This window comes from Cyprinodon tularosa, unplaced genomic scaffold, assembly GCF_016077235.1.
Source record: "Cyprinodon tularosa strain WSP-4 unplaced genomic scaffold, ASM1607723v1 ctg72, whole genome shotgun sequence".
Taxonomy (NCBI): Eukaryota; Metazoa; Chordata; class Actinopteri; order Cyprinodontiformes; family Cyprinodontidae; genus Cyprinodon; species Cyprinodon tularosa.
In genome coordinates, this window is record NW_024039474.1 from 1,371,896 (window position 1) to 1,398,686 (window position 26,791).

At 37.6% G+C, this 26,791-nt stretch overlaps 2 protein-coding genes across 5 annotated transcripts in view; one reads left to right on the top strand and one right to left on the bottom strand.

Moving 5' to 3' along the window:
• The window catches only part of pdgfc (platelet derived growth factor c), a 59,625-nt gene extending 48,036 nt beyond the window's left edge, over positions 1–11,589 (bottom strand). Inside the window, exons 1-2 of one of the 2 annotated variants that reach the window (XM_038269070.1) lie at positions 11,192–11,589; positions 10,843–11,037 (exon numbers count right to left, since the gene is read on the bottom strand). In XM_038269070.1, coding sequence (XP_038124998.1) covers positions 10,843–11,014 — 172 coding nt within the window. In that variant the 5' untranslated portion in view covers positions 11,015–11,037; positions 11,192–11,589. Of the gene's footprint in view, positions 1–10,842 lie in introns of both variants that reach the window. The other variant, XM_038269069.1, reaches the window with a different exon arrangement.
• An 8,678-nt stretch (positions 11,590–20,267) lies between these two features.
• The window catches only part of glrbb (glycine receptor, beta b), a 37,489-nt gene continuing 30,965 nt past the window's right edge, over positions 20,268–26,791 (top strand). The window contains exons 1-2 of one of the 3 annotated variants that reach the window (XM_038269111.1): positions 20,268–20,696; positions 23,794–23,932. In XM_038269111.1, the coding sequence (XP_038125039.1) occupies positions 23,811–23,932 (122 nt within the window). In that variant the 5' untranslated portion in view covers positions 20,268–20,696; positions 23,794–23,810. The remainder of the gene's footprint in view (positions 20,697–23,793; positions 23,933–26,791) is intronic. The other 2 variants (XM_038269112.1, XM_038269110.1) reach the window with 2 other exon arrangements.

Genomic DNA, 26,791 nt, shown 5'->3' on the forward strand with positions numbered 1-26,791 from the left:
TTGGGCTCTTTTTGGCATCAAGACAATTATTCTTATTGCCACATTGCCAGACAGGACACTGTTAAAAAAAAAAAGCTTTGAAATCCAAATGAACTGTGGATTTGTGCTAATAAAGTTAAATCTAGATTTTCTATTCTTTGTTTTTTTTTTAATAATCCTTTACATCCAGAAAGAGACTGCAACAGCTCCCTTTCTGTGTCATCTCACCTGCCTCTTTAGGTTCAGTTAACCTGAACTGAAATATTATACTAGCCAAACTGGAACATGTTACACATTGGCAAGTGTCAGGGCATAAAAACAGAAGGCGCAAGACATGCTGAACTGGTTTTTTATATGACAAATTTTAACACAACTTATTTATGCTGCTTTGCCAACTTTTAGTAACATAAAAAACATGTAATTGTTTGCTTATAGGAGGCCAGAGTATTTCAATTTGATGTTTATTTTTAGAAACCATTACTGGTTAGAGAATCACCCAACCACTCGGATCTAGACAAACACAAATTTGCTATGGCTCAGACAAAATTTGTTCAGATTGCTTTCCAACAGTACAAGGTAAACATTTGACCTGATCTTTAAAAAAATCCAAATTTTGAGAGAGCTGAAGTTTGGAAAGCCTGAGATGTTAAACAGTCGGGATACAGCGAGATGCTTCCTTGCCAAAAACAGCAATTCATGTTCAAATAAAGCCGACAGAGAAAACAGAGATAGTTTTACGAATTGTCTCCCAAAGAAGTTTTATGAGGAAATAAACACACCACTGCCTACATTTAGAGGTGTCCACTACTACTGGTTGTAGTATAAAGATTTACTAAAAAGATTTTCCCTTTGACTTGAATATATATTCTAAACTATGAGATATATTATTTTATTTAGGAAAAAAGACCTGTGTTGGACCTGTCTGTATATGTTGTTTATATCCAACAACCATTTAGTAGACTTCTTATTGACCTTTTTTCCTTCCACTGACTTCAAACCATAAATTTAAACTATAAATGTTCTTGGATGGCTTTAAATCAGTTAAGCATCCTTACTTCTATAAAACTGCCCAACACAATGATAAATTGCACAGCGCAGTATTTTTCATTCAAGTATTAAGTGGAGACTATTAAAAGCTTTTACATCAAGAGATGTAAAAGGGGGTATCTAATCTGTGTTGAATAATGAATGGAGATAAAAAGAAAAGAAGTTTGTTTATTTTTTTTCACAAATTTTAGGGCCATGCCATGATTTCGAATTAAAAAACTTAAGTAAAGCAAGAAATCTGAGTAATGCCAGATGGCTATCATTGTAGCAGCTGGCAGAAGAGACTTGGGTCTGTACAAATCACTATTTTTTTGCTCTGGGCAGGGCAAATTTTGTAACAGTTAGCTACTGTAGTAAGGAAAATATATTCTTGATTTTCTATGCATACATTTCAGAGTGTAAATAAAATGAATAGATAAGTGCAAGTCTAAATTAAACTTCAGCCTCTTAAAGACAACTCCAGTGCATCGCCACATGTGCAGCACTACAAAAAGTGGTCAAAGAACAGGATTATCCACATATAGAAGGCTCAGTAATGGAAAAGGGGAGGGAAGGCTTCCCTGTGGGTTCCAGTTAAACAGATGAATTACTGTAGCTCAAATGTTGAACCACTAAGTGTCAGTGGTATTTCTTGTCAAAATAAACATCCTTTTGTTTGTTTGTATCAAGCTGTATAGCTACTTATGGGTCAGACTAACGAGACCCCCACTCACTGCTAAGGGTCTCTAAACTAGAGATATAAGCATCAGAGCTGGACTACAGAGAAGACAAAGGAGGTAACCTGCTCTAATAAATCATGTCTCCTTTAATATTACATTGATGGTCTATAGCAGGTACCTTGTTACCTAGGAAACAGAAAAGGATACAGTGTGGGAAAATGTTTTCTGCTGCAAATCATTGATCTTCTCCTCATAGTTGAACATATATAATTGTGTTATTGTACAGTGGATGATGTACGATATCCCACCTTTCTGCAGGATACACAAATCACAACTCCAAATGTTCAGAAAAGGTTTATATGATTAGTTTAATCAGTTACTTTGGGCTCCAAATCCCAAAGGTCTCCTTCCTAACCAACATCTGGGCAATGAGCTAAGGAAGGAGTCTGAACCACGAAGGCCCTACCATCACACCTTGAGTCCATGCATCATTGGGTCAGGGATATTTTGCCAGCAAATGGAAAACAGTATGGTTGTTGGTATTCAAAGTGTTTCCTAGAATAAAAAGAAAACTTTACGTGTGTTCAAATTCATTCTTCAGACTTTGTTTTTTTGGCAAGTAAAACGTTTGAATCCATTAATGGGCGGTTGTTGTACATTTTATAAATCAGCCATTATGAGTCCAAAACAACAATTCAGAATCATTCATGTTTTTTTTACTCCAACAGAAAAAATATATACAATACAAAATCCACATCAGTACTCAAAGTGTGCAAAAATGGGGCAGTGGATATGTTCTCTATAGACCCCCCGCCCCTCCCCCACCAATCCTATAATCTTTAGAGGAACAGAAGTTTCCAAAAGCGGTGCTTACATTCCTGAAAAGGTTCAGGGTGTAATATCTTGGCATAGAACAGGTAATCCTTATCTTCTACAAATATCTCCTGCAAGGTTTTTCCTGATGAGATCTTGGCCTGTGCTGATGACTGGTCACTGCAGGGATGAAAACACTACTATCCACTATAAACACAAGAGAAACCACTTAACTCTGAGAGGTGATATGAAGAGGTGCCCTTTGAGATGACCTGTCTGATTGGGAAACTGAGATACATTCTCTGCTGGATGTGCAGTCTTGACAAGTGGCGTCCATGCCAGGAAATCATAGCCTACAGTAATGTTAGAGCGCATGGTGAACTCTATAACATTAGGGAAAGCTATCAATGCTCAAAAGCACAAGCTTAAACAAGCCAGGTGGTAATAAAGGTGACATCAGCATGAAGTCTTGATTTATAAAAAACTCTATTTGTAAAGATGGGAAGCAAGCATTTTACTCAGTACAGCGGGGGTCTTTTTTTCCGTCCATGACACCCAAAATTAATAGGGAGATGTGAAAAAGACCCCCTTGACATGTCTTCCCTGGGGCTGGATGGGTTAATGCCAAAGTTTTTAACAGCCTGATGAGAGTTTATGGCAAAGGTATGAACAACATCAAAAAGGAGGTTGAGGTGCTGATGACAAAGATTAAGCCCGGAAGCTTTTATAGTAAATTTCCTCTCGAAAATATATAACAAAGTAAATTGTTTGTTTTGTTTATTCCCACAACCATATATTTCCATTTTATTTCAAACTGTATGTTTTTTTTTTTGTTTGTTTGTTTTTTTTTTTTTTTTTTTGTGTAAAAGAGAACTCCCCAAAAGATACATAGTTTCTCATCTAGGAGAACTCCACAGTTTTCAGGTCTTATTGCAAAGTGTGGTACCTGCATTTAGGTACTATTCCTATCTGATGCAGTGTAAATATCATCAGAATAGAATTCAATTTTATTGTTGTTCCACTGTCACAATAGCCTCATAAGACCATCCTGATCTTGCAAGCTTTCAAGGTTTCACTTGCAGATCAGTCTGGAGACTCTCCATTAAAGAAAATTTGGAGCTGTTCACCAAACGAACGTCCAATAAGCTTTGGCTTTGAGGCGGGTTGAGGTGTGACGCAACGAGAAGCGTGACAGTTCAGTGTAAAGAACACGGCGGCTTCAGCCGATCAAACTAGCGTTAGCATGGCTATCGAGCAAATTTAATCGGAATTACAGAATATTTCTTCACTGAAAGAAGAGCAAAACACTGCTCTGGAGGCTTTTCTCAGAGGAAAAGATGTTTTGCTCTTCTCCCGACTGGTTTCGGCAAGAGTAGCCTGGCTTGTGGCTGTGTTTTCGTCGTCGCTCTGTTAGTACGTCATATGCTTCGTTGATCTGATTGGTTTATTTGGCCCGTCTATCACCATTATAGGCCAATCAGCTAACCAGTATTTCGCCCCTTCCCAAAATTACTTCAACGGAAGCTTTTCAGATGGATATGCGGAGCAAATCCATCTGGCGGAGTCAGGTTACTGTCCCAAGTACAGAGCAACAAAATTAATTCTCTGCATTTAACCCATCCCCTTGGGGAGCAGTGGCTGGCTCAGGGACCCAGAGTGGCAGTCTGTGTGAGCGAACTCACAGTCTGTGTGATCGAACTCAAACCTCAGGATCCAAAGCCCTATTGCCTAACCACTAGGCCGCTACTCCCCAGGCTGCATCATCTCTACTCATGAGTGTGAAGTTCTAATTTTGAAATCCTGTGTGTTTGGGTTGTTATAGACACTGCAACATCCATCCATCTATCTATCATTTACCCATCCATCCATCCATCCATCCATCCATCCATCCATCCATCCATCCATCCATCCATCCATCCATCCATCCATCCATCCATCCATCCATCCAAGCTAACATTTGATCGTTCACGCTCTCTGTAGTTCCCCTGTGGCGCGAGCACAGAGCGGCTGTTACGCACCTTCAGCGAGCACGCACGTTTCCTGTCGCTTGTGCGGTTGGGAAACGCAGCTCGACGTAACACCGGTATTTCCATCTGGAAAACGCTGTTTTGCTGCTGGAGTCCTCCTCACTCCCCATCTCTCTGTGTGTGCTGTACGTTAATACCCACCAGCGGAAACACCCACCTACCCAATTGACAGACGTAATCTCCCCATACATCACCAATCTCATCCTCCCCTCTCTCATGACAAGGCATGCACGAGTCCCATCATGAAAAAAAGATTAATTGTGCGACCTGAGTAACGTGCAGTAACGGGGTGTCGGTTATGGTAACTGCATTATAGTTACAGTCAAAGTAATTAGATTACTTGTTACCAAAAAAGGTAACAGCGTTAGTAATGCCGTTACTTTCAAACGCTGTTACTCCCATCACTGAACAATTGTAATCCTATTTTTAAAACCTGGCCACTTATATTATACTTTGTTTAAATGATAAAAAATCCCGTGTTCAAATTTGAACTGTGGTAACTTTGCTGCATTTCTCTCCCCCTTTCCTGTCAGTCTACTGACAGCCACTGGTCAACAGTCACAGTCTAACTTAAAAAAATTAAAATATTGTGTCTTAAAGCTTTAAGCTTCATTAAAGGGACAAAAATTTAGTTTTCATATTGGGTGGGGATGTAGCTGCAGATGGTTCTAGTGGCAAACCAATCCTTACCAAATTTTAAGAAAACTTCAAAACAAGTAAGCTTTTCAATTAAGTCCCAACACATGGTTGTAATTGCTCAAGAGGCAACTTTCCTTAATAGATACATTTTTGTAAAATTTCTACAATCTGATAAAACCAAAAGATTTGATATCAGGAAGTCAGCAGACATACGGTACTTAAATGACTCAGCTTGAATGTTTTTTGCTACTTATGCCTACAAAGAAAATGCAAGTGATCGATTTTCTTTATAACCTACAGCTTACAGCAGTCAATTTCATATATTGCTAGTCCTGTCCACTGGCTGAGGCTGCAAAGGCCATCAATTTGTGTGGTGTAGTGGTTACCATAGATCTGAGCAGCTGAAAGCAACTCCAAAATCAGCTCTGATACTGCTCACCCCAAAGATTTAGGACCGGCTATCCATCGTAGACACAATGATCATTTTGATGCAAGCAGCATCCTCTTACAGCAGAGGTGCCAATGTGAGCGTGTCATTGCTAATTTCAGGTGGGTACCGAGTCGAGAGTAGAAGAAATATTGTATCACCACATGATACAATATTTTTTGTTGTATTGTTTTGCATCTCCTTTTTAAGGTTATTTTTGGGCTCTAGTTGCCTTTGTTTTTGCTTGCCTTTATCAATTTTTTTTTTTAAATTAGGCAAACAGAAAATGGTATGACAGCAATCCAGATAAGTCAAAGAACGGGTAAGTACCTTCCATTGAACAGCATCTCTAGTTACAAGAAATAGTTCTGTGACCATGGTATAGACATGACTGGCAGAGGAACAGCACCACGAGTTGCCGGCAGTATAGTCCCTAGGCCAACATGTAAATACATATCATTCCCTGTGGGGAAACATTGATCCATGACTGCCTAATTTACTGAAGGTTACTAGTATGTATGTGGAATATAATCCCTTAGCTCCTAATGCAATCCCTCTCTGCCCCAATGTTCTAAAAAGCATGCAGGGCTTGGTGGGTGATGCTCTGTGAGATGAGGCAGATCCTTTAACATCTCAGGTGGTTTTTCTTACTGGAAGGACTGTCAGGTGAATTAGGGGCTATAAGAAAGAATCTCAAATTGGTATTGTCAGGTTTAAAATAGAACATCCTCGTGTACAGCACGCCAGCACTGAAAGCTGTTCCACACCAGGGGAGGAGGCACTCAACCTTGACATAGGTGAAGTGAGGAAAACTTGGAGGAGAGTCAAGAAAGGCCCCAGGCCCCGATAACGTACCTTGGCGGGTGTACAAGGAGTGTACAGGTTAGTTAGTGTACTCACAGACATTTTTAACACCTTGTTGGACCAATCCATAGTGCCATCATGCTTTAAGTCTACCACCATCATTCCAGTCCCAGAGAAGCCTCAGGTCACCTCGCTCAATGACTACAGGCCTGTCGCACTGACTCCTATTATGAAGAAGTGCTTCCAAAAACTGGTTAAAGAACAACTCATCTCCAGTCTCCCCCCAACATTCGACCCGTCCCAGTTCACCTACCGACAAAACTGCTCCACTGAAGACCCCATCTCCTCTGCTCTTCGTCGAGCCCCCTGCTGTTTTTCCTGATGACACATGTCTGCATAACCAAGTTCACCACCAATCACAACATGAAATTTGCAGACGACTCTAAGGTGGTGGGCCTCATCAGAGATGAGATGACAATGACCAGTACTACAGAGGGGAGGAGGAATAGCTGTTGGTCTGGTGCAGAGATATCAGCCTGATCGTGAATGTGGAGAAGAAGGAGGAGATCATCGTCAACTTAAGGAAGAAGCGGCCTAACCATGCTCCACTGGTCATCAACAGCTCAGCTGTAGAGGTGATCAACACTACCAAATTCCTGGGAATTCACTTCACAGACAACCTCACCTGGACTGTAAACACCACCTCACTGGTCACAGAAGCACCAAAGAGCGTTCTGACCAGCTGTCCCACTGTGCGGTGTGGGGGCTACAGCACCCCAGACTGGAAAAAGGTGAGAATAGTGGTGAGAACAGCAGAGAAGATCATTGGGGCTCCTCCCTCCATAAAAGACATTTCATCCCTGTGCTGTGTGTAACATTATCAATGACCCCTTACACCCCCACCATGGATTGTTCTCCCTGCTGCCCTTTGGGAAGAGGCTTCGCAGCATTCGATGCAGGTCCAGCAGATTCCAAAACAGCTGCTTCTCCACTGCTATCTGATAGCTGAACTGTTGGGAATACTCTAAAACATGTCACAGACTCTGCCTCACACTGACAACACCAAACCAAAACACTGCATAAATACACCATATATATTTAATGATATGTACTTCCATATCAATGCATTTTTTTTCCACAATGATTTTTCTCCCACACTGTTTTCATTTGATCACTGCTGCACTTTAAGAAATGGAAATGTCATGAAAGCTGTACAAAACAAAATTTCGTTTTGTATACACTGTGTTTACAAAATGACAATAAGGAAAATGTTTACTCAAAGAAATGGCCAGGGGCATAAGAGTTACCAGACTGAAGAAATGATTAAGGAGACTAACAGAGGGTAAAAATTCTGAAAATGTATGCATTATTTCCTTCCTATTCAGAAAATGGTCCTTGTATGTGTTTGACTAAAACATAGAAGTTGCAGTTTAACACAATTAATTTTGTGAATGAAATGATATTAACTGTGAGATAAGGGTATAAATAATTGTTTTGTTTATAATGGAAGTTTAAAAAACAGCACAAGACCCAACAATGCTGAAGCATGTTATAGTAGAAAAAAAACTAGATGCCATAACAAAAGTATAGAGAGCATTAGAATTCAGGTTTACTTCTGGATCTTCAAATGTAAATCAGGTAAATGTAGATTAATTTTAGCCTCATTTTCTTTATTTTTTATGACATGACAGTGGTTGTAGAAGCCTTATCCAATTTATTAATCCATTAAAATATATTAATTACAAAAAAGTTACGATGAAGATGTGAAAAAGATGCTGTCGGATTGGTCTGGCTGGTGGACTTCTGTTTGCAAACTTTATGCATTAATGTTGCTCTTCTAAATGATATACTGCATCACTCATTTTATCGTTTAGATATTAGGCATTTACTATAGGTAGCAGTAGAATATCCATCCATTTTCTTTCACGCTTATCCCAAGCGGGGGTCACAAGGGGTGCTGGTGTCTATCGCCAGCTGTCTTCAGGGGGAAAAGCCAACACAGAGACAAACAGGACAAACAACCATTCGATCACACACTCACACTTAAAGAGAGTTTAGAGCAGTGGTCTTCAACGTTTTCTAGGCCAAGGATGATGGCGAGATGGAGCGGGGACCCCCTAATTATATATATTGTATGAAATTGTGTTATATCGAACTGGTCCTTAATCACTCTATTACAGATGGAGTCATGTAACGAAAATAATTTGGCTCTTGGATTATTAAAGTATTTTTGATTCTGATTCCTGGTTGATGGGACAGGTGTTGAGAACAAAACGGTGCCCAGCTTGAAAGAGCTCCTGTGTGTCGCTGAATGTGTGCATTGATGACTGAAAGACATCTTCTACCTCCATTCATCTGTTAACTACAGAGTGTAAAATTCATAATAATGTGTATTTAAAGACATTTCAGTTAGTGGAAAAAATTGCACGGGGGACTATAAAAAAAGTCTAATCAACCAAAACTTTTGCAAACCTCGTGCAGTACCTCCGCATACCCCCTGGCGGTTCCAGACTCCCGGTTGAAGACCTCCGGTTTAGAGAAGCCAATTAAAATAACACTAATGTTTTGGGACTCTGGGAGGAAGCCGGAGTACCCAGAGGGAACCCATGCATGCTCAGGGAGAACATGCAAACTCCATGCAGAAAGACCATGGGCTGGAATTCAAACCCAGAACCTTCTTGCTGCAAGGCAGTAGTGCTACCCACTGCACCCACTGAGCAGCCCTCTAATAGTGTAAGTAGAATATCACTTGCACTATTTCATTTGCATCTCTAGTATGATTAAAATACAATAAATAAGCAACATGTTCATTTTATACAGCAGCATTAATACCCATTACTTTCTTGCATTATTTAGTCTGACTGGTTATCTTTACAGCATTGCTCTCAGCTGGTGTTCCCATCTGATGTCTTACAGTCATCAGCAGCCAGTTGCAGAGTTTGATACAACTGGGGTCCATAACTCTCAAGGCAAGTACTTTTAAACATGCCAGACAGGTTTGGCTCTCTCCCCACAATCAGATCAATATCACATTGTGTCTCATTGCATCAGAAATCAAGTGAGGCAGCACAGTGAGCATTCAGACACTCCAGTTAAAAGGTCACAGATGGCCTTACCAACTTCTCAACCAAAGTGAAACCAGTCTTATACTTCTTCCATCCCTCTTTCATCCTTGTTGTTATTCCCTCCTCACTTATCCTGATTAAACCTGAAACTCCCATTGAGGGACTGTGATTTCTCAGCCTTGACTGTTACTGTAGTGAAGTCAGTGTTGCGCGTCAGTTACATACAGCCTGTGAAACCTCCTGGCTGATAAATGAAATTTGACACATCTACAAGATCTTAGAATAAGGACATGTTTCCCCCCCCATACTACACATTGTAGCATGAAAAGCTCTTATATTAGACTTTATTTCACAAATTAGATCTATAGTGAAAGTTAATTTCACCTTTCACACTTTGCAGAAAAAGTTTTTAAAAGTTTTGAAGCACAAGACTTTACAACATAGAACCATGCAGCAATCAAAAGAAGATAAACTCCTGACAATACACCATACTTGAATACTGAGCAAGGTGGGTAATGGAATTGAAGTGGCTTATCCCAAAATTTGGCACCTGACTAAATCACTAACTTCAACCTTGTAGGGTTCTGTTAATGATTGAAGATCTTAGTAAAAACTGATTTTTTTTTTTTTTTTTTACAAAACTTGTTAATTGTTTGCTTTATTAACTAAAAGCCCACATATGTTATGACTTATCCACTCTTTTAAAAGTTTTTTTCTTTCCCAGCAGCATGGCATGATTGAGACTTTCTTTTAAGAATGCACACTACAGTTAAGAAAGTTGTAGGATATTTTTTCTAATTAAATATCATTACTGCCAGTCATGAAAAATACTATTAGAGCTTAAGAAGTTGTTTGATTGAGCTCTAAAAGACATTGCTCTCTGCATCCATTGCTGCACACTCCCAGCTCTTCAAGAACAAAGAACTGGGTTGTCAAATTTCCTTCTCAACAAAATATAAACTAATTCAGTCAGAAGAAAACCTTCCCTTAACTTGAGCTGAACATGAAACCCTACAAAACATAATTTCTGAATTAATACACTTGATCCAATGTCAGTTCAGTGAGGTAAGTAAATTACATGACCTGGGGCGATTTCTTTTGGATGAATGGAGTCCTTTTTTACCCTCCTTTGGAAAACTTATCCCCAGGGACAAGGAATTTCAGGAGGGTTTCCCCTTTTAAGTATACATACACTGGTAAACTTAAAGGTGAAAGGTAATTTGCAACTTCCCATCCTGGGCAGTGTTGTTTAAACCAACTCAAATGCAACCTTTGAGACAATTTCTAATAAGTATTTTTTTAGCGTGGCTTTGAGCCTAGAAAAAAAATGAACCCTAACTGCTTTAAACTTTTTAATAACTTCAAAAAAAATAAAAACGTACCGTTTGGCTCCTTTATATTTGAAAGTTGAAACTTGCTGACATCACTGGACTCTGCTTCGGTGCCATATTGTTGGAGAAGCGATGCAAGAAGGATTAATAATGAAAGGATCATTTGGATGAGTGGAAGTTGGCGATCACAAAGCTGGACTCTGGTCTGGATCACCACAAACATGCGTCATTTACGGGAAACAAATGCTGTTTTGGACACATTTGGAGAAAATAAGCGATGACTAAAATCCACATAGTCTTTATCATAAGTTATTCTTCATATCTAAAAACAAAAATAAGGATAAGGAAAAATGAAACCTCTCCAAGGCTTCAAAACTTGTTGTGCAGCGCGAGTGCGCACCTGTTGGCTCTGGCGAACTTAGAATATTTGTGCTGAAGAGAATTTAAGCAATTGAATCCCGGAAAATCGCCTTTATGCAAGCATTTCTTCTAAGGTACTGGATGATCAAAAATACACAGATGCATTTCAGTGCAAATGCGCGCTCAGGGTGCCTTCTACTCCCCGTCATAGAAATCCCAGCAGATCTTTACGCATTAGACCCAAAGCGCTCACACAGACAGCCTGTGAGGAAGTCCAGCAACCTGATACAGTCCAACAGGAGAAAAGTATCCGCACCACTGAGACGAGATCTGTTGTCTGGCGGAGTCAAGAGTCATAACTCGTAGACTGAGATAAAATATCGCTGCGCGGACGGGGTTGGGTTTTTGGCGAGTGGCAACTGACGGCACAACAGGTGCTGCGCATAAAGCACAACTTTCCAGTCAAGGAAACTCCCCTGGATGTTAACTATTACGCTGCTGTGTGGTTTTATGAGGTTCTTTGCATTGCCACTCTGTCATCCAGAGACTAACTATCATCATTTTGAAGTTCCAGGATTTAAACAGGGCAGAGCCTTATTGTCATCAGACTGAATCTCTCTTCTAATTGCTTTAATTTTTTTGTTTTTGTTTTGTTTTTAGAATATAAAAAGAATATAAAATCTCTTTATTGCCCAATAAGTGGCAAAATGTGGGGTTACAGCAGTAAAATATTATAGTATACATTGTTCTTATCTTTCTTAACTCTTTAAATGTGAAATGTGAAAGCCCTTTGGGAAACTCCAACTCCCATTGTATTGTCTTTAAAGCCAATTGTATCATAATTGATACATAGGTTTTTGAGACCTCTACATCATCAGTGTTATATTTTTATTCTTCAAAACCCTGACTTGCACAATAAGTTGCTTGTAGGGAACAGAAAACGTTTAAAAGATTATCGAGAAATGCCTTATGTATCAAATTTGATGCAAATAAATGATCTAATATAACTTATACCAACTTTCTTTTTTGATGTCATTTATCAGAAAATTTAATGACAACTCTAATAAAGTGTCAATTATTTGATGGTCAAGGCTTTAAAGGGTTGAAACACCTTTTTGATCGAAATAAACAAATGGTTCTTTAAAATAACGTAAACACAGACAATTTATGGTGTTTAACTGACACATTTCCTACTAGTGTTTCAATTAGTTGACCCATTGTGTCATGGTTTAACAAATCTGGAACATTGAGTCCTTCAATGAAATAACAGACCAATGACTTTTTTAGGCAAAGTTGTCAAAAAAACAACTTTATTTTTTAACTATTGTTTCTAACCTTAACATTTTACTTTAACCTCCCACCACAGAGGATTTAAGAGGAAAAAAACATCCACTTGAAGGCTAATTTCACTTATCCTCAATGTTTCGGTGGAAGGAAATGTTAAAGGACTTCTCAATTTGTTTTATCAAAGCAGAAACGCTGCTTGGAACAATACTCCCTCCTGTTCCTAATTTCCTTTTCTTTCCAGCACAGCGCAGTACCTCATCAACTATGTTTCATGTGGTTCCTCCTACCCCATTGTTGGCTAAATCCACCAGTGTATCCCCACGCTGTAGGTCAAATCTGCTGCGGCACAGACACAACAATCAAAGGAGTTCTGGAGACATATTGAACCAATTGAGTTTGACGCATGATGCAATGCTGCAGCAATTTACCCCCAGTCTCGCATGGCTCAGAAACTACCACCTCAAAGAAAGCACAGAGCAGTCCTATCTGTGGCATGAAGGTTTGGAGGAGTTTTTGTGTTTCTAATCAAAGTAAACTGCTTGAAGAAAATAGGTATGGCACATTGCTGCAGTCATTTCATAATTGTGTTGCCCTTGTGGAGGGATGGGGGATTTGAGGTGGTGGGGGTATTCATCTGCTTACTCCAAGGGCCGAGGCCCTTTGTGTAAAGGAGAGTATCACATTCCATCCCTGCAAGAGCCTGCAGCAGATGTCAGCACTTCACATTCGAATCCCTCTCTTTTGCACACACACGTATGCACACACACTTCTTCACCCCATGAGGTTTGGTCTGTAAAAGCTGAGTATTTTGTCTCTTTTTCCATGTTTGATCACCACTTCCACGGTGGTCTTGCAAAATGTGGAGGCTTTGATACAAATAAATACAATAAACAGAGGGAATTAGGAACAAGGTAAACCATTTGGGTCTCAGAGACACAGAGACATGCTGACTGGTGGGATGGGTCTCTGAGTGTATGCAATAGAGAAATCAGTTATCAGCTCACTGATGAACATTCATTTCTCTGGGTATTTCTTCTGCCAAATCTGCAAATATGTTCTTTCAATCATTTCTAACAACATTGAAAAATATTAAATGAAATGTATGTTTTGATTGAAGGACAGCAAAATAATGATGACTGTTCATCAAAAGCATTAAAAAACATTACAATCTGAGTGGAAATATGTATATAGTATGTTTACTTAATTTAGATAGTTGTTTTATTCCAACAAATTCCTTGTCTGCAGATTGACGTCTAAGAAGCTTGTTTCAATAAAGAGGGGCAGATAAAAGTGTTTTTTATTATTATTCCAGGTTTAACTGTAAGTATGCTGTCTTTTTATTATGTTAGTAAAACTCTGATGAGTTCCCTTGCTTGTGCGTGAAAGATAGAAAACATGCCCACATTGTAATCAATTGCCCCAAGGTGCACTTGGCTTTGAAGCCAGAGCCCCCTGGTGGTGCCCCTTAGGGCTACAGATGAGCACCAGCCTTAGGATCAAATATCTTCCTCCTCTAAATCTGGTGGAAAAGGTACATTTGTCTTTTAAAAAGAACATATTAAAGTGTTTTCTTGACAAAATTTCTTTTAAAACATTTGTCATATAAATTATATTGATGTATTATCTTAAAAAATTAAGAACATGACCCAATTATACAAATCGGTTACGTTTATTTTCCACATTTTTATTTGTTATCATCTCAAAGTTGTTCAAGATTTAAATGACTGGTTAAATATCTGTATTTGTTGCACATCTTTTTGTGTGCTTTGTCTGATGTTCTCGTTGGTGAATCTCTAAGAAGCTCTGGAAGGCTTGAGTTTCTTTTTTAGTGTTTCTTAAACTTTTTAATTATATATATATATTTTTTTGAACCTCTGAATTTTTTACAATAAAACACCTGCATCTCTAATGTAAAGTTAAACCTTTAATTGCCGTACATTACATTGTGAATTTTTTTTCTTTTTTTCCCATGTAGATCACTTTCTTATTTGAGTTGTTTAAACACCAATAAATCAGTAGGAGACAGACCAGAAAGTCATTAAAAATAAATTAAGCTTTTGGCTACATTTAATAAGTTTAATTAATAGCAGAAATCTTGTTCAGATAATCTTTTGGCTTCTTCAGAAGTATGGTGGCATCATAATGTGTGACACTTTAAGAATTATATTTCTTAGGGAGGAATTTTAATCAATTCCGAATCATTAAACATTAGAACATCAAGAATTATTCTCAATGGAATTGCATGTAATTTAGATCCTACTGAAAGAGTTCTTAGCCATCCATGTTCATTTTTTGGAGTGATACATGTCAAATAGAAATTAACATGAATGACTGGACTACAGTTTTTTCCAGATACTTGCCACTGACTCCTCCTGCCTTACCTCTATCCCATCACACATTCTTCTCCCTTACAATCCCCAAAGTTCTCCTATCAATGTGATATAAAAGAATATATGAATCATCAGACATGACCAACTGTTTATGCCTGACCTATGAATATAAAGATAAATATTGATTTAACACATTAATGCAAAATAAGTTGGACTGATTCAGCACAATTTAAGTTTTTCGATACTTTTATATCAGTTTTATGGAATCCCCTAAACTCATACTGTCCAAAAACATGACATGTTAGGTTAATTGGTTTCTCTAAAATTGTCCATAGGTGTGAGTGTGTGTGAATGGTTGTTTGTCTCTGTGTTGCCCTGCGATGGACTGGAGACCTGTTCAGGGTGTACCCCGCCACTCACCCATAGACAACTGGAGGTGGGCACCAGCACCCCTCGCGACCCCGCTTTGTATGTGTAAGTGTGACAGAAAATGGATCGATGGATAAAATCCCCTAAATCACATTCAGAAAAGATAAACTATTACTTTGAGCCATCCTTTTTATCCATATCAGGTTGTGTGGAAGTTTTTAGAGGACCCAAATGCAGAGACGGAAGCTGAGGTGGTTTCTTGGACATTTAATAAGCAAAATGTGGCAACCGAAGTAAAGGTCCACAAACAAAATACAGAAAACCACAATCCAGGAGAAATCAGGGAAAACACAGTAGGAGCAAGAAGATGACAAGGAACCAGCAAACAGTAACTGAAGAGGAGGAGTATATATACTGTACCAAACACAACACAGACTGGGGTAATCAACTGATTGGGAGCAGGTGTGGACAGAAGAATCTAGAAGGGAGCTAGGGGAAGGAGACTGACACAAGGGGGCAACAGTGAAAATGAAAACTTAAAAAGAAAACTTAAACAGAACCAAAAAGCGCAGAATCATAACAATGTATTTTGTCGTCCATTCAACCACTGTAAACCTAAGCTAGTGGTTCTCTTCATATGTACGTTAATGTTCTATTGTTAATATGTACAACAAACTTAAGATGGTGAACAAATTCAAACTTAATCCAGAGAATAGATGAGTGGTACCTATTAATACTCTAGAATAAAGATGTTGAAGACAAGTTATTGCTTGCTTGCACAAGCTAGATTTTTGGGTCTATGCAATCTTTATTTTCTGTCCTCAACAATATCCTACCAATTAGAACATTTATTTATTTATTTATTTATTTATTTTTTTGGACCACTGCCTCCAAAGTTTTGGTTATTGTTGTCCTTATAAGATTAGCTGATGAAGACCAGCTTCCATTAAATTAATCTGTTCATTTAATGATTTAAATGTTTAATATATTGCACTGCCAGACTTTCAGCATAATAATGAACCTGCACATTTGATTCAATCAAGTTCTAACCTCTGTATGTAATACTGAACAAAAAATTAGGTTCTTTTTGTTGTTGTTGTTGCTTTTGCAGTACCATAAGTTGTGCCTTAATAAGTTTGATCACAATAAAATGTCTATATATCAGCACTTAATTTAAACTTTTATAAGCTGATTTTGTATGTCCAAAACAGGTGCATCTATACTTGTAAAATAGAAGAACAAATAGCTTTGTCTGAGATACATTTTTAAATACCATGTATGATACGAATTTGGTTGGGATTACAGTATACAAGACCAACAGGACAAGGGAAAATTAGACTGTAAGCCTTTTATAGGGAAACCATTACAATATTTACGATGCATATAACAGGACTTGTGTTCCTTTGTTGTAAAATCATGATACTTATTTGATTACCAGCTGATGATTCACAATTCTCAAATGTCCCTCATCTCCGGCTTCCCAGCTCTTTTGGGTGGCCAATAAAGTAGCCCAGAATCCACTGGGCTGAATGTTGTAAAAGATTTCACCAAGGGCTGTGTTTCAGGACAATCTTCTATTATGTACTTTACTGTTAAACTTCTACAGTAAAGACCATGAAGTTATATTTCTTTGAAATAAAGATCTTTAATTTAGGTGCTCAAGATCTGGCATTCTGGGACTTTTAGATATGCTCCTGGTTTAACACAAATGAATCAGATGACTGAATTACCTCATCAGAATGCAGTCAGATTCCTTAGAGGTAGGTTCAAGCAGAAGCACATCTAAAAGTCAAAGGACAACAGACTTTGAGGATGGGAACTGAAGGCATACATGACAAAGAGCATTTTAAATACTAACATTCTGGGTAGGTTTGAAATAAAATTCGCTACAGGGAAACTAAGAGAGTGCATCACATGGAGTAGGTTCTCTGAATTTCCAAAATATATGATTAGAAATTCTTCATCTAAATCCCAGGACCCAAATCCTTTAGAAAATGAATCAGCTGAATTGAAGAGATTAAATCATTTTAGAGGACCCAAAACTCAGGAAGATGGGGAGATAAACAGAGAAAGAAACATAATGACATAACATAATAATACTTCAGAATAACATATAGCACTTCAATAATCAAGATTATTATGCAGTACTGAACAGAGGCAACAATAATTTTATGATGAGGTATTTGTTGGATTTTGTTGTAAATTTTTATTTTACTATCATTAAACCTTCACTTCTAAAATAAAGTGAAGACTCATTCTCTTCTAAAATGAAAACAGACACAATCCTAAACCGCTCATCACTTTGATTTTTTTTTTTTTTTTGATGACACCAGTAAGTCTCCAGTAGTAAGTAGTAGCAGACGAGGGATTTGCATGCCAGATCATATTACAGATTGCATCAATTCCGTCTGACACATTCCTGGATCTGCACCCTGTTGTGCATCACACCCAGGTTTAAAAGCCATAAAATGCTTTGGGGGGTTTTTGAGCAGCACAAAAGAATCTCTGTGCTGAACTGATTGCATCTCTACTGCAAAAACAGCAACATGGCCTGGGTTATAAATTATTTATTGTGTGGATTTGATTAACTTGTAAATGAAACGGATGGTTTTAAAAATGGGAGGAGGTTGAGGGGAATAACAAATGGGAAATATTTGAACTTTAGGTGAACAGTTATGGGTGGGGCAGTCCTGCTGTGTGCTCACTGTATACGCATCATTGTCTCGTCTCCTTTCCATCTGAGATTTATTCAAATACAGTAAGATGTTCTATTAATCATAATCTATTTAGCTTTGCTCATTAAATAATCTTTATAAGCAATATCCAAAATTACTTACTGGATATACAAATCAGTAATATAAGAGGTTTTAGCAAATATGTGGGATTTTTATATCTTTTTGCTTCAAAAAGGAAGATAAGTAATAATTTTTTTCATTTTTAATGTAAAGTCACCATGGTATACAGAATATACCTCTCCATTTCAACCAGGAAATGCATTTAATGGACAGACTAAGAACACAGAGATGTATCCTCTCTACCAGTTCATAATAGTGATGTGTTCAGGGTGGTATGGAGCAACAGATTTAACATGTAGGGAAATATTTCACTTTAATCATCATGTCACATGAGTGTCTTTTTCCAAGTGTTTGCTATGGAAGTAATCACATATGTTCTTTTTACGACTCTTATATGAAGAGAAGATACCGAACTAATATTTTCCTGTTAAGAGACAGTTAGGAAAATTGATGATGTGTGAGTTTATTATACCCTAACATTACCTGCCTGTTGTGTGTCAGCGCCAATGTTTTACCCAGATCTTCTGTCCGGATATACAGTTATCATCTTCATTCTGTACATGGTAAAGATTAAGGAATGGAATGAGAGCGGTGTCCTTCAGCTAAGAACAAAGTGTAATATTTTGATAAGGCAGGAGCCATCGATGTGTTCTCATCTGCAAATGTCTATGATGTAATGATGTGGCATACCGGAGTTGTATAAAATGCTTCTTTAACTGTGAATCATTAGAACTAAGCAGCTGCCTTCTGTAGCCCTAAGCAACTGGTCTGATCTGAGTAAGGCTACAATTTCTATCAGAATCTGTTGTTACGTCTCATGGTTATTTAATACATATATGAAGTGTTATTTAAAGAGTTTGTCCCGAGGGATCTCTTTTCAGGAAAAAGAACGGAAGAGAGAAAGCTTTTAGGTGTAGACACAGTGCTTTGTTTTAACAGATTATTCAGCTTAATTTATGGATCCTCCAAAGTTTGCATTGCCAGGCCATTTTTGGTGTTGTTCCACACTGAGAGTTTACTTTGCAAATGAGGGATTAGAAAGTGATCTATTCAATTTAGAATCTAGAAATATTGTTTTAGGTAAACAACTTACAGAAAGGTTGACTTTATCTTCATTTGGGTGACTGCTAAAGGCGAGTTTGTATTTGATTATGTTTAGGTGTACAAAACCACGAAGGAGAGATTAAATGAAACAATATTTTTACTTTAGCCGTGGATACGTTTAAACATGTCACCTTTTCCTTTTTTTTTTTATCTTCACAGTTATAAATGTGGAAACACTCCCTAAAACACAATGAAGTTTGTGATTTTATTTTTTAATATTTACTATATATATACAACATAAATCTGATATTTGGTCAGACAATTTTAGAGATATTTCTTTTAAATTCCCTATATATTTTACAAATGTTTTCTGATTTTCTCCACTCTGCCGGACATGGGCGGTTCTAGATAGGGGCCAAGTGCCCTTGTAGATCATGTCCTGGCCCCTAAGAGAAATTCTAATGATGATATGGACTGGAGCAGACATGGTTTCTGATAGGTCCTTTGGATCTATTTCATTTTTTTCTGAAAAAAATATTTTTTACTAATTATTTTAAAACAATGAGGTGATATCTTCTCTTCAGTGATATTGAGATAGGATCCCAGTTTTTCATCTGTTGTTTAAAAAAACAAAAAACAAATAAAAAAATACTCTAACTCTAACAGCTGAATTTATCAGTTTTCTTGAGTTCTAATTCAGATTTTATAGAACACTATAATTTTAACATAAAGTAAAAAAATATAATTCCTAAATGATAAATGTATATTGACCTAATATTCCAAATAATAGCCTTATTTGATCTTTTTTTATATATATATTTAGATAGCTACAATTTCTAGAGTTGCTTTTTTTCTATGCTAAGGGACTTTTATTTTGATTTGATCTATAATCCAAATAAACATTTTTTAACCAAAAATAAATATTTTCAGTTAGAAGACATAGAATTTTAATTAAACCTTATTGAAGAAATTTCACTTCATGCAGCTGTTTTATTATATTTGAATACCTTGCCCGTTTTTTTTTTTGTTTTTTTTTGTTTTTTGCTTCATGCTTTTCTGTGGCCCCATGAAAACACGCCCCTCCCCGACCCCTGGAACATTTGGTCTAGAACCGCCACTGCTGCTGGATGAGAGCTCAGATCTGATGAATGAACCGGGGCAGCATCCACGTTTTACGATCTAGTAAAAAGTCCGTGCACTCGATCACGTCTGCGTGTCTCACACGGTCTCACAGAGAAGCCACCATAAACAGTGAGGCATCATGCGTGTGACAGCATTTCCCTTCAGCAGCCGTGACGCCAGGAGGCGGGGGCGGCTGTCCGTGGTGCTGATGGCAGAGACGCTCTCCAGCTCCACGCTGCCGCTACTGCGCATGTTGCATGACAGGTACACGCAAGCCTCCATCTTGAGCATTCCGAGCTGAGGCAAAAGGGCAGCAGCCATATACGCTGATTCCAAAATAAAAACAAGCTGGTTAAAAAAAAAGAGAGAGAGAGAGAGAAAAAAAAGAAAATAAATAAAAAAGAAAGAAATTTGGCATTTTGCCGAGATGTAACTTTTCCTTCCAATATCCGCTCAACAATTTGCTTCTCAGATCCGAGCGGAGAAGAGGATGGGAAAGGAAAACAGCGACTGGGCTGCAAGCCTCTGATAGGGATTTTTTTCAGTCAGCTATTCTGGATTTATATTTTTGAATAAGTGACAGCATCATCCCCAGACGGTGAGTGCAGCTGTGCATGGCCAGTGATGAACGACTTTTTTGTGTTTGTGTTTTATATGTGTTCATAGCATGAAGTGAAATCTGTTTATTCCCCACTCCCATCCGTGTGCTCCCCTGAAGCTCAGAGCGTCTTTCTTACTTCCAGTTGTTAGAAAAGAACACCTAGAGAGGTGCAGCTACAGGTTGGAGGATCCCTGGGCTGCTTGTCTTTTTTGGGTATTTGTTTATATGAATATAAGCAGAGGACGAGCAGGCCTATGGCCAGGGTCTTATGTACATTTGAATTGCTATAATACTACAGTAAAGGCCTATTATCTTGTAAAAAAAAAAAAAAAAATTAATTTTATTGAATTGTATATATGTTACAAAAATTAACAACAGCATTATTTGAAGACAAGAGCTGAACATGACTAAAACGCCACTGGGTAGGCAATGTGAGTCACAGTGTGACACTACCTCTCTGTATGTTAGTAATATTGCTACTGGTAAAAGAGAACTGGGCAAATCTTAGTAATAATGAAACAATGTTGGCTAGGCCTGCGCCATTGTTGATTAAAGTCCCTTTAATCTATTTATATTTCTACACTGGGGAGTTTTATATGTTTATGATGGTTTCTTCTGAGTTTTAAATCCCCAATGAAGGTCTTTTTGTGTTGAGTTTTTATGTTCACCTCCTGCCTTTTTTCAAAGCATCCATTTTATGTTAATTGGAAGTCCTCATTTGCTCTTAGGCAGTCTTTCGATCTTAGAGTTACTCTTTGATTGACAGGTGATATATGCACAAGGCCTATATGACCTTGCATGGATAAGTGAATATAGACCATAGGCAGATGCGTTCTAAAATTTCTGATTCTAGTGTAAGTTTGCCCTGCAACCTCCGGGAGGGCTTCTAGTTAGTTCCTTTCCTTTTGCTCTTTGAGAACTAGAAGAGACTCTATTTCCCTGAGAAACTGAATGAATGTAATATCAATCAACCACATCTGATAGTGAAAACAAATTTCACAAATATGCACAACACAAAAATCAAAGCAGTATCTCAGATCCATCACAGTTAGACAGTGGTGGTTTATATACCCTGATCATTTTCTAATTTCTGATATAGTTATTCATGTTCTGCATATAACACTAAAATCATTCCCTACACATTTTTGATAAACATTTTCTCTTGTTTTAATTTATGTTTATCTAAGGATTTCAAGACAATCTTTTAATGTTTTTAATTTTGTTAAATTGTATTTTTTTTTATCTACATTCTATTTACCTTAATGGAATTTACCTTAAGTTTATTTGTTTTCAAAGGTTATTTTATTTAAAAGAATAATAATAAAAAAAAAATCTTACAGTGTTTAGCATTTTGCACTGTGTCTTATTGGGCCCTTAATTGGTAGATATTGAAGTGGAATTTTATGCAGCTTCTAAGACTCTTAGTGGTCACCAATAATCTTTTTGTCAATAATCTTGGCACAACGACTGAGGGAGTCTGATTTGGGGCCCTCAGAGTGTCCTTTTCGCTTTTTTGCAGATTGTTTGACTCTGTTCTGGCTGCACTTTGCAGTTAAATATAGAGTACCCTCTATCAAGGTAGACATTTTTTTCTGGTTCACCCTCTAAGTCTGGCTGTCCTACCAGAGGAATTCAAGTATCTTGGTGTCTTGTCAATGAGTGGTGGTGAGAGGAACAGATGGGCAGAAATACTGGACTATGATCTTATGTAATGCAGATGTCGCTGTTATGTTTCATATGGTACCACATTTGCTAAAGAGAAAACATCTTGGTGAAACTATCCATCTACTTCTCAGTGGACAGTTGCAAGATAGGTTTCATGACCCAAAGAACAAGAGCTCAAAAAGAGGCAAATAAAATTACTGTCCCCCAGGATGTGACTCAACCTTAGATAAGACAAGGAGCCTCTTTATCAAGGAGAATATTCTGTTTTATTAAACTTCTGCTTATTTGTGCTAAAATGATCCAGTTGAAGTGGCTTGGGCTTCAGATCAAATTTTTTGGGGAACACTCTGGAGACCCCAGGGCAAACCTAGAAGATGCTGAAGGGAAATAAATATATATATCTTCTTGTCCCTTTGATGCCTTTTGGGGAAGTACAGGTATTTAATTGCTGACCTGTTAACCCATGGCCTGATATCAGATACTGAAAGTGAAAGAGGTGATGAATTGACAGATGACAGAATTGAATTAAACCTATAAAATCCTCTGACAGTAATGTTATAAACTCACAGCCATACTCCTTGTTTTGTTTGAAAAACTGTTGCAAAAGGTCTGAAACTTTAGTCGTTATTGTAAAGAAAAGGAATGAATTAAGGTTATGCTGGATAAAGTTTGTAAATTATTATCTGAAGTGCCATGTCCAACAATGACAAACTGCTAGTTGCTGCCATAATAGAGTTTTGTTTTGATTTGTCAACCTGTTAAAGTGTTGTTCACTAAATCCAGTCGACAGGATGTGTTTAAATGCAGAGTAAAGAAGCTGAGCAGATTTGAGGACAGCCTTTCTCTATTAGAAACTAATAATCCATTGCAGGCCAGGAACAGACAGGGAGTTATAGGGCCAAGGCAGCCAAGAGGAAAGAGTATGTCTCTGTCTAGACACTAAACTGCCTCAGTTAATATACAAGCTTGCTGGCAGAGTGTATGTTTGGGTTTGGAGGAGAGACTGCTGGCTTTACTGTTTGTCTCCAGAGTGGCTATGCAATACGAGGGCACAGCTTTCTAATATGCAGCATGAATCACAGGTACCATGGTTGCTCGGTGATTAATGGCTTCTATGTAGGAAAGGAATCCCTGTGCATACATGGAAGCATTTGTGTGTGCATCCTCATTTGTGGTTTTGTCTTTTGTAATTGTAAGACCATACCCATGTACATCCATTTAAGGCACATTTAAGCTTTGTTTCATAATGATTATAAATCGAAATTAAGATAAAGGTCAGATGTGAATGTGTGTGATCTAAATGGGAAAATGTTAATGCATCATGATCAAGTAAGTAAAATAACTTCATTTATTTATTTTGCCAAAAGTCGTGCATAAGTGATTATCAATCTATATCTTTCTTGTGATTTAACTGTTTTAACCTCCACAGGCTTCACTCACACCACAATGGAGAAGACAAAGTTTGCCATATTCCTTTTGGTCATCTTTCTTTGTCTAGAGGGAGGATCAGCCAAAGACAAAGGAGCCAAGAAGGGAAAAAAGAAAGGAAAGCAGGTTTATTGTCCATCGTGAGTATACAAAACACAACACATCTATCATTCTGTGCGCGGTAACATCCATATACTGTATGCCTCTTGGCATGTATTATTCATTTAGGCTGATAACAGCAACACTTTCCTGCTCTAGACGAACAAAACAATAACATTTTTATTTGTGCACACTTGAGGTCAGAAATCATATAATAGAAATAGACTCAAGTTGCTTGTCACTGGATTTTTGTTGTTGTTTTATTTTAAGTCCAGATGATCCTGTTCAACTTCCTCTTTATCTGCTTTTTTTCCTCTGGCAAACATTTTTAAAGGTAATATTTGAATATTTACTTTCAATAAGTGACTGAATTTTATTTTGGTATGCCAGTTTCTCCTGCCCTTTAGATGTTGTTTGAGATTCACACATATGTCTTGGAGCTCTGTGTCTAAGTTACAAGGATGGACTTTGATTGACCTTCTGATTGGTTGATTAATACAAAAACCTCTAACTCGCAGGGAAATCGTAACCAATTAGAGATATCACATGGGAGCTAAGATCAGAAGTACACACATTTGTTTGTCTTGTGCCACTCACCTTTGAAATGCATACAGTATGTTTAAGCATACAAAAAAAAAAAAAAAAGTGCAACAGGAGTGCTGAAAAATCAAAAGTCAGTAAGGGAACAGATGTGATAAAACCTTTTTTATTTTGAATTATATTTGCACAGCATCTATACATGTTTCCGGCAGGGAGTGCATTCTCAGAACCTCCAGTATCCGTTAGGTCAGATATCGTTGCTTGACATGCAGGTTTGGCTTGTAGTCTCCAGGTAAATATAATCCACAGGTCTTTTGGATTGAGGTCAAGGTTCTACCAGAACAGTGAAAACTTAAGAATCTTTATAACAGAAAAAAATTTGTCTCACCCCAATAAAATAATTTCACACCATAATCTGCCTTACTTTACACTTGGTATAACTCAATCAGCAAGTATCATTTCATTAAGGATCTCTAAACCCAAACTACCCAAAATGGCATATTGCCTTAGAATGATTCACTCCCCCTATGAATAAAGAAGTGTTTTGGACACCAGTGTTTAATGAATAACAAATTTGCGATAGAAGCTATTAGGCTTCCGCATTGCTGTTTCTGACAATTTGAGACTTTCTGCATGTCTTAAAATATGTCTTGTTTGAGAAGGAGAAAAGGGGAATTTAGGCCACTAAATTCAAGATGATTAATAAAGAGGATTTTGACAAAGTAAGTTGTTGTGCAAACATCTTTGAAAGATGCTAAGGGTTCTTGAAAATGGGTTGAAAAGATTTCTGGTCTGCTTATTTTGCTGCCTTCCATGTTTAAAGGCTGCGGCTTCTTTTGCTAACATAAAGTACCAAATGCTGCAACCCTGGAAACTCTCATATGATTGGCTCAGGAACCTAGACGTAAACATAGGCTACACACTGCATTGAAGTAATTTTGCTACATAACTCTAGGTTCAGAAAAAAAAAGAAACTATCATTAGGAGCTACCATCGCAAATAATGATAGTTCCATCAAAGCTGACAAACGAGAAAGATTATGATTATTTTTTTCAGTAAATGCATGTCTTATCACTTCTAAAAAAACAAACTAGCACATCTCCTGTTATTTTCCCCAAAAAATAAAAAAATAAATACAAATTTTATTCTGTGTGTCGTTTTACACCAATAAACTTTGATTTATATTTACCTCATTGGAAATATTTTTCCTCTATTCACCATGGCAGTAAATTTCATGTTTTTCAAGCACTTGGTAAACCAGATAGTTATTTAAAAGGCTGTTATTGTTGATTTACTCTAATCCACACAGCATCAAAATTGTACTTACATGCATAGTGTGCATATAGAGAGGGCTCACATTTTTTCTACATATTATTCTTGAATCTTTTATCGGACAACACTGGGGATAGCACATACAACTGTAAATTTGATGACTCCTTAAAAATAGCAATACAAAGTGTGTTCTTACAGAAAATGTAAAATGTTTTTTTTTTTTACTTCTGGCAGGGAGAAGGATAAATATGTTTCTAGACATAACAGTTGTTACCTTAAAATTTAGTAAGGGGCATTTGATACAAAAAATATCACTGGGGATGTAGACATACTCCACCTGTCACTGAAGATGTTTAGGGTTATGTTATTCTACCTCAAGGAAATAACTGTTTAAATGCATAGCTTGCAAATTATTGTACCTTTTATGTTGTTGATGAGCCCATATAAACCTCTGGCCCTAAATGTAAACACTGCTGTAAACATAAATAACCGGGACAGTTCTTCAATTACATGTGGTAGTCTTCTGACCAACATGCAGAATGATACTAGGAACACAGAGAATGGTAGGCAAGGTTGTTTATTTACAGAGATTTCAATAATAAGTGAGTTTGACAGAAGGGGAATTCTGGGTCCAGAGTTTTAGCAACATCTGTAGTGGAGGGAAGAATTTTTGGCCAGAGTTTATCGATGGAGCAAATATTGAAGGAAGGATTGTAGAGAGTGGCTCACTGCCAGAAGCTGGATGTAAAGGGTTGAGGGGGGAGGAGGTCCCAGTGAGATGTATGGCGAGAGATGTTCCTGCAAGAATTTCTGCAAGAATGATTGGAGCTTAAGTCTTTGAGTTTCTTAGAGCAAGAGAGCCAAATACTTAAAAGAACATGCAGGTAGATTAATGTCAGTGATGGGGTGCACTGCTGAAGATGATCATGATTTGAAAGAGTTCCAAAGGAGACTGTCACTTGAAGTCAGAAGTTGGAATCCACAGAAAACACAAAGATCAATTGCACTACAGTAAGGGAAAATCAACTGATCTTCAAGAAGGTAACCAGACAAATAAGGACTAATTCAGCAAGATTATCAGTTATTGT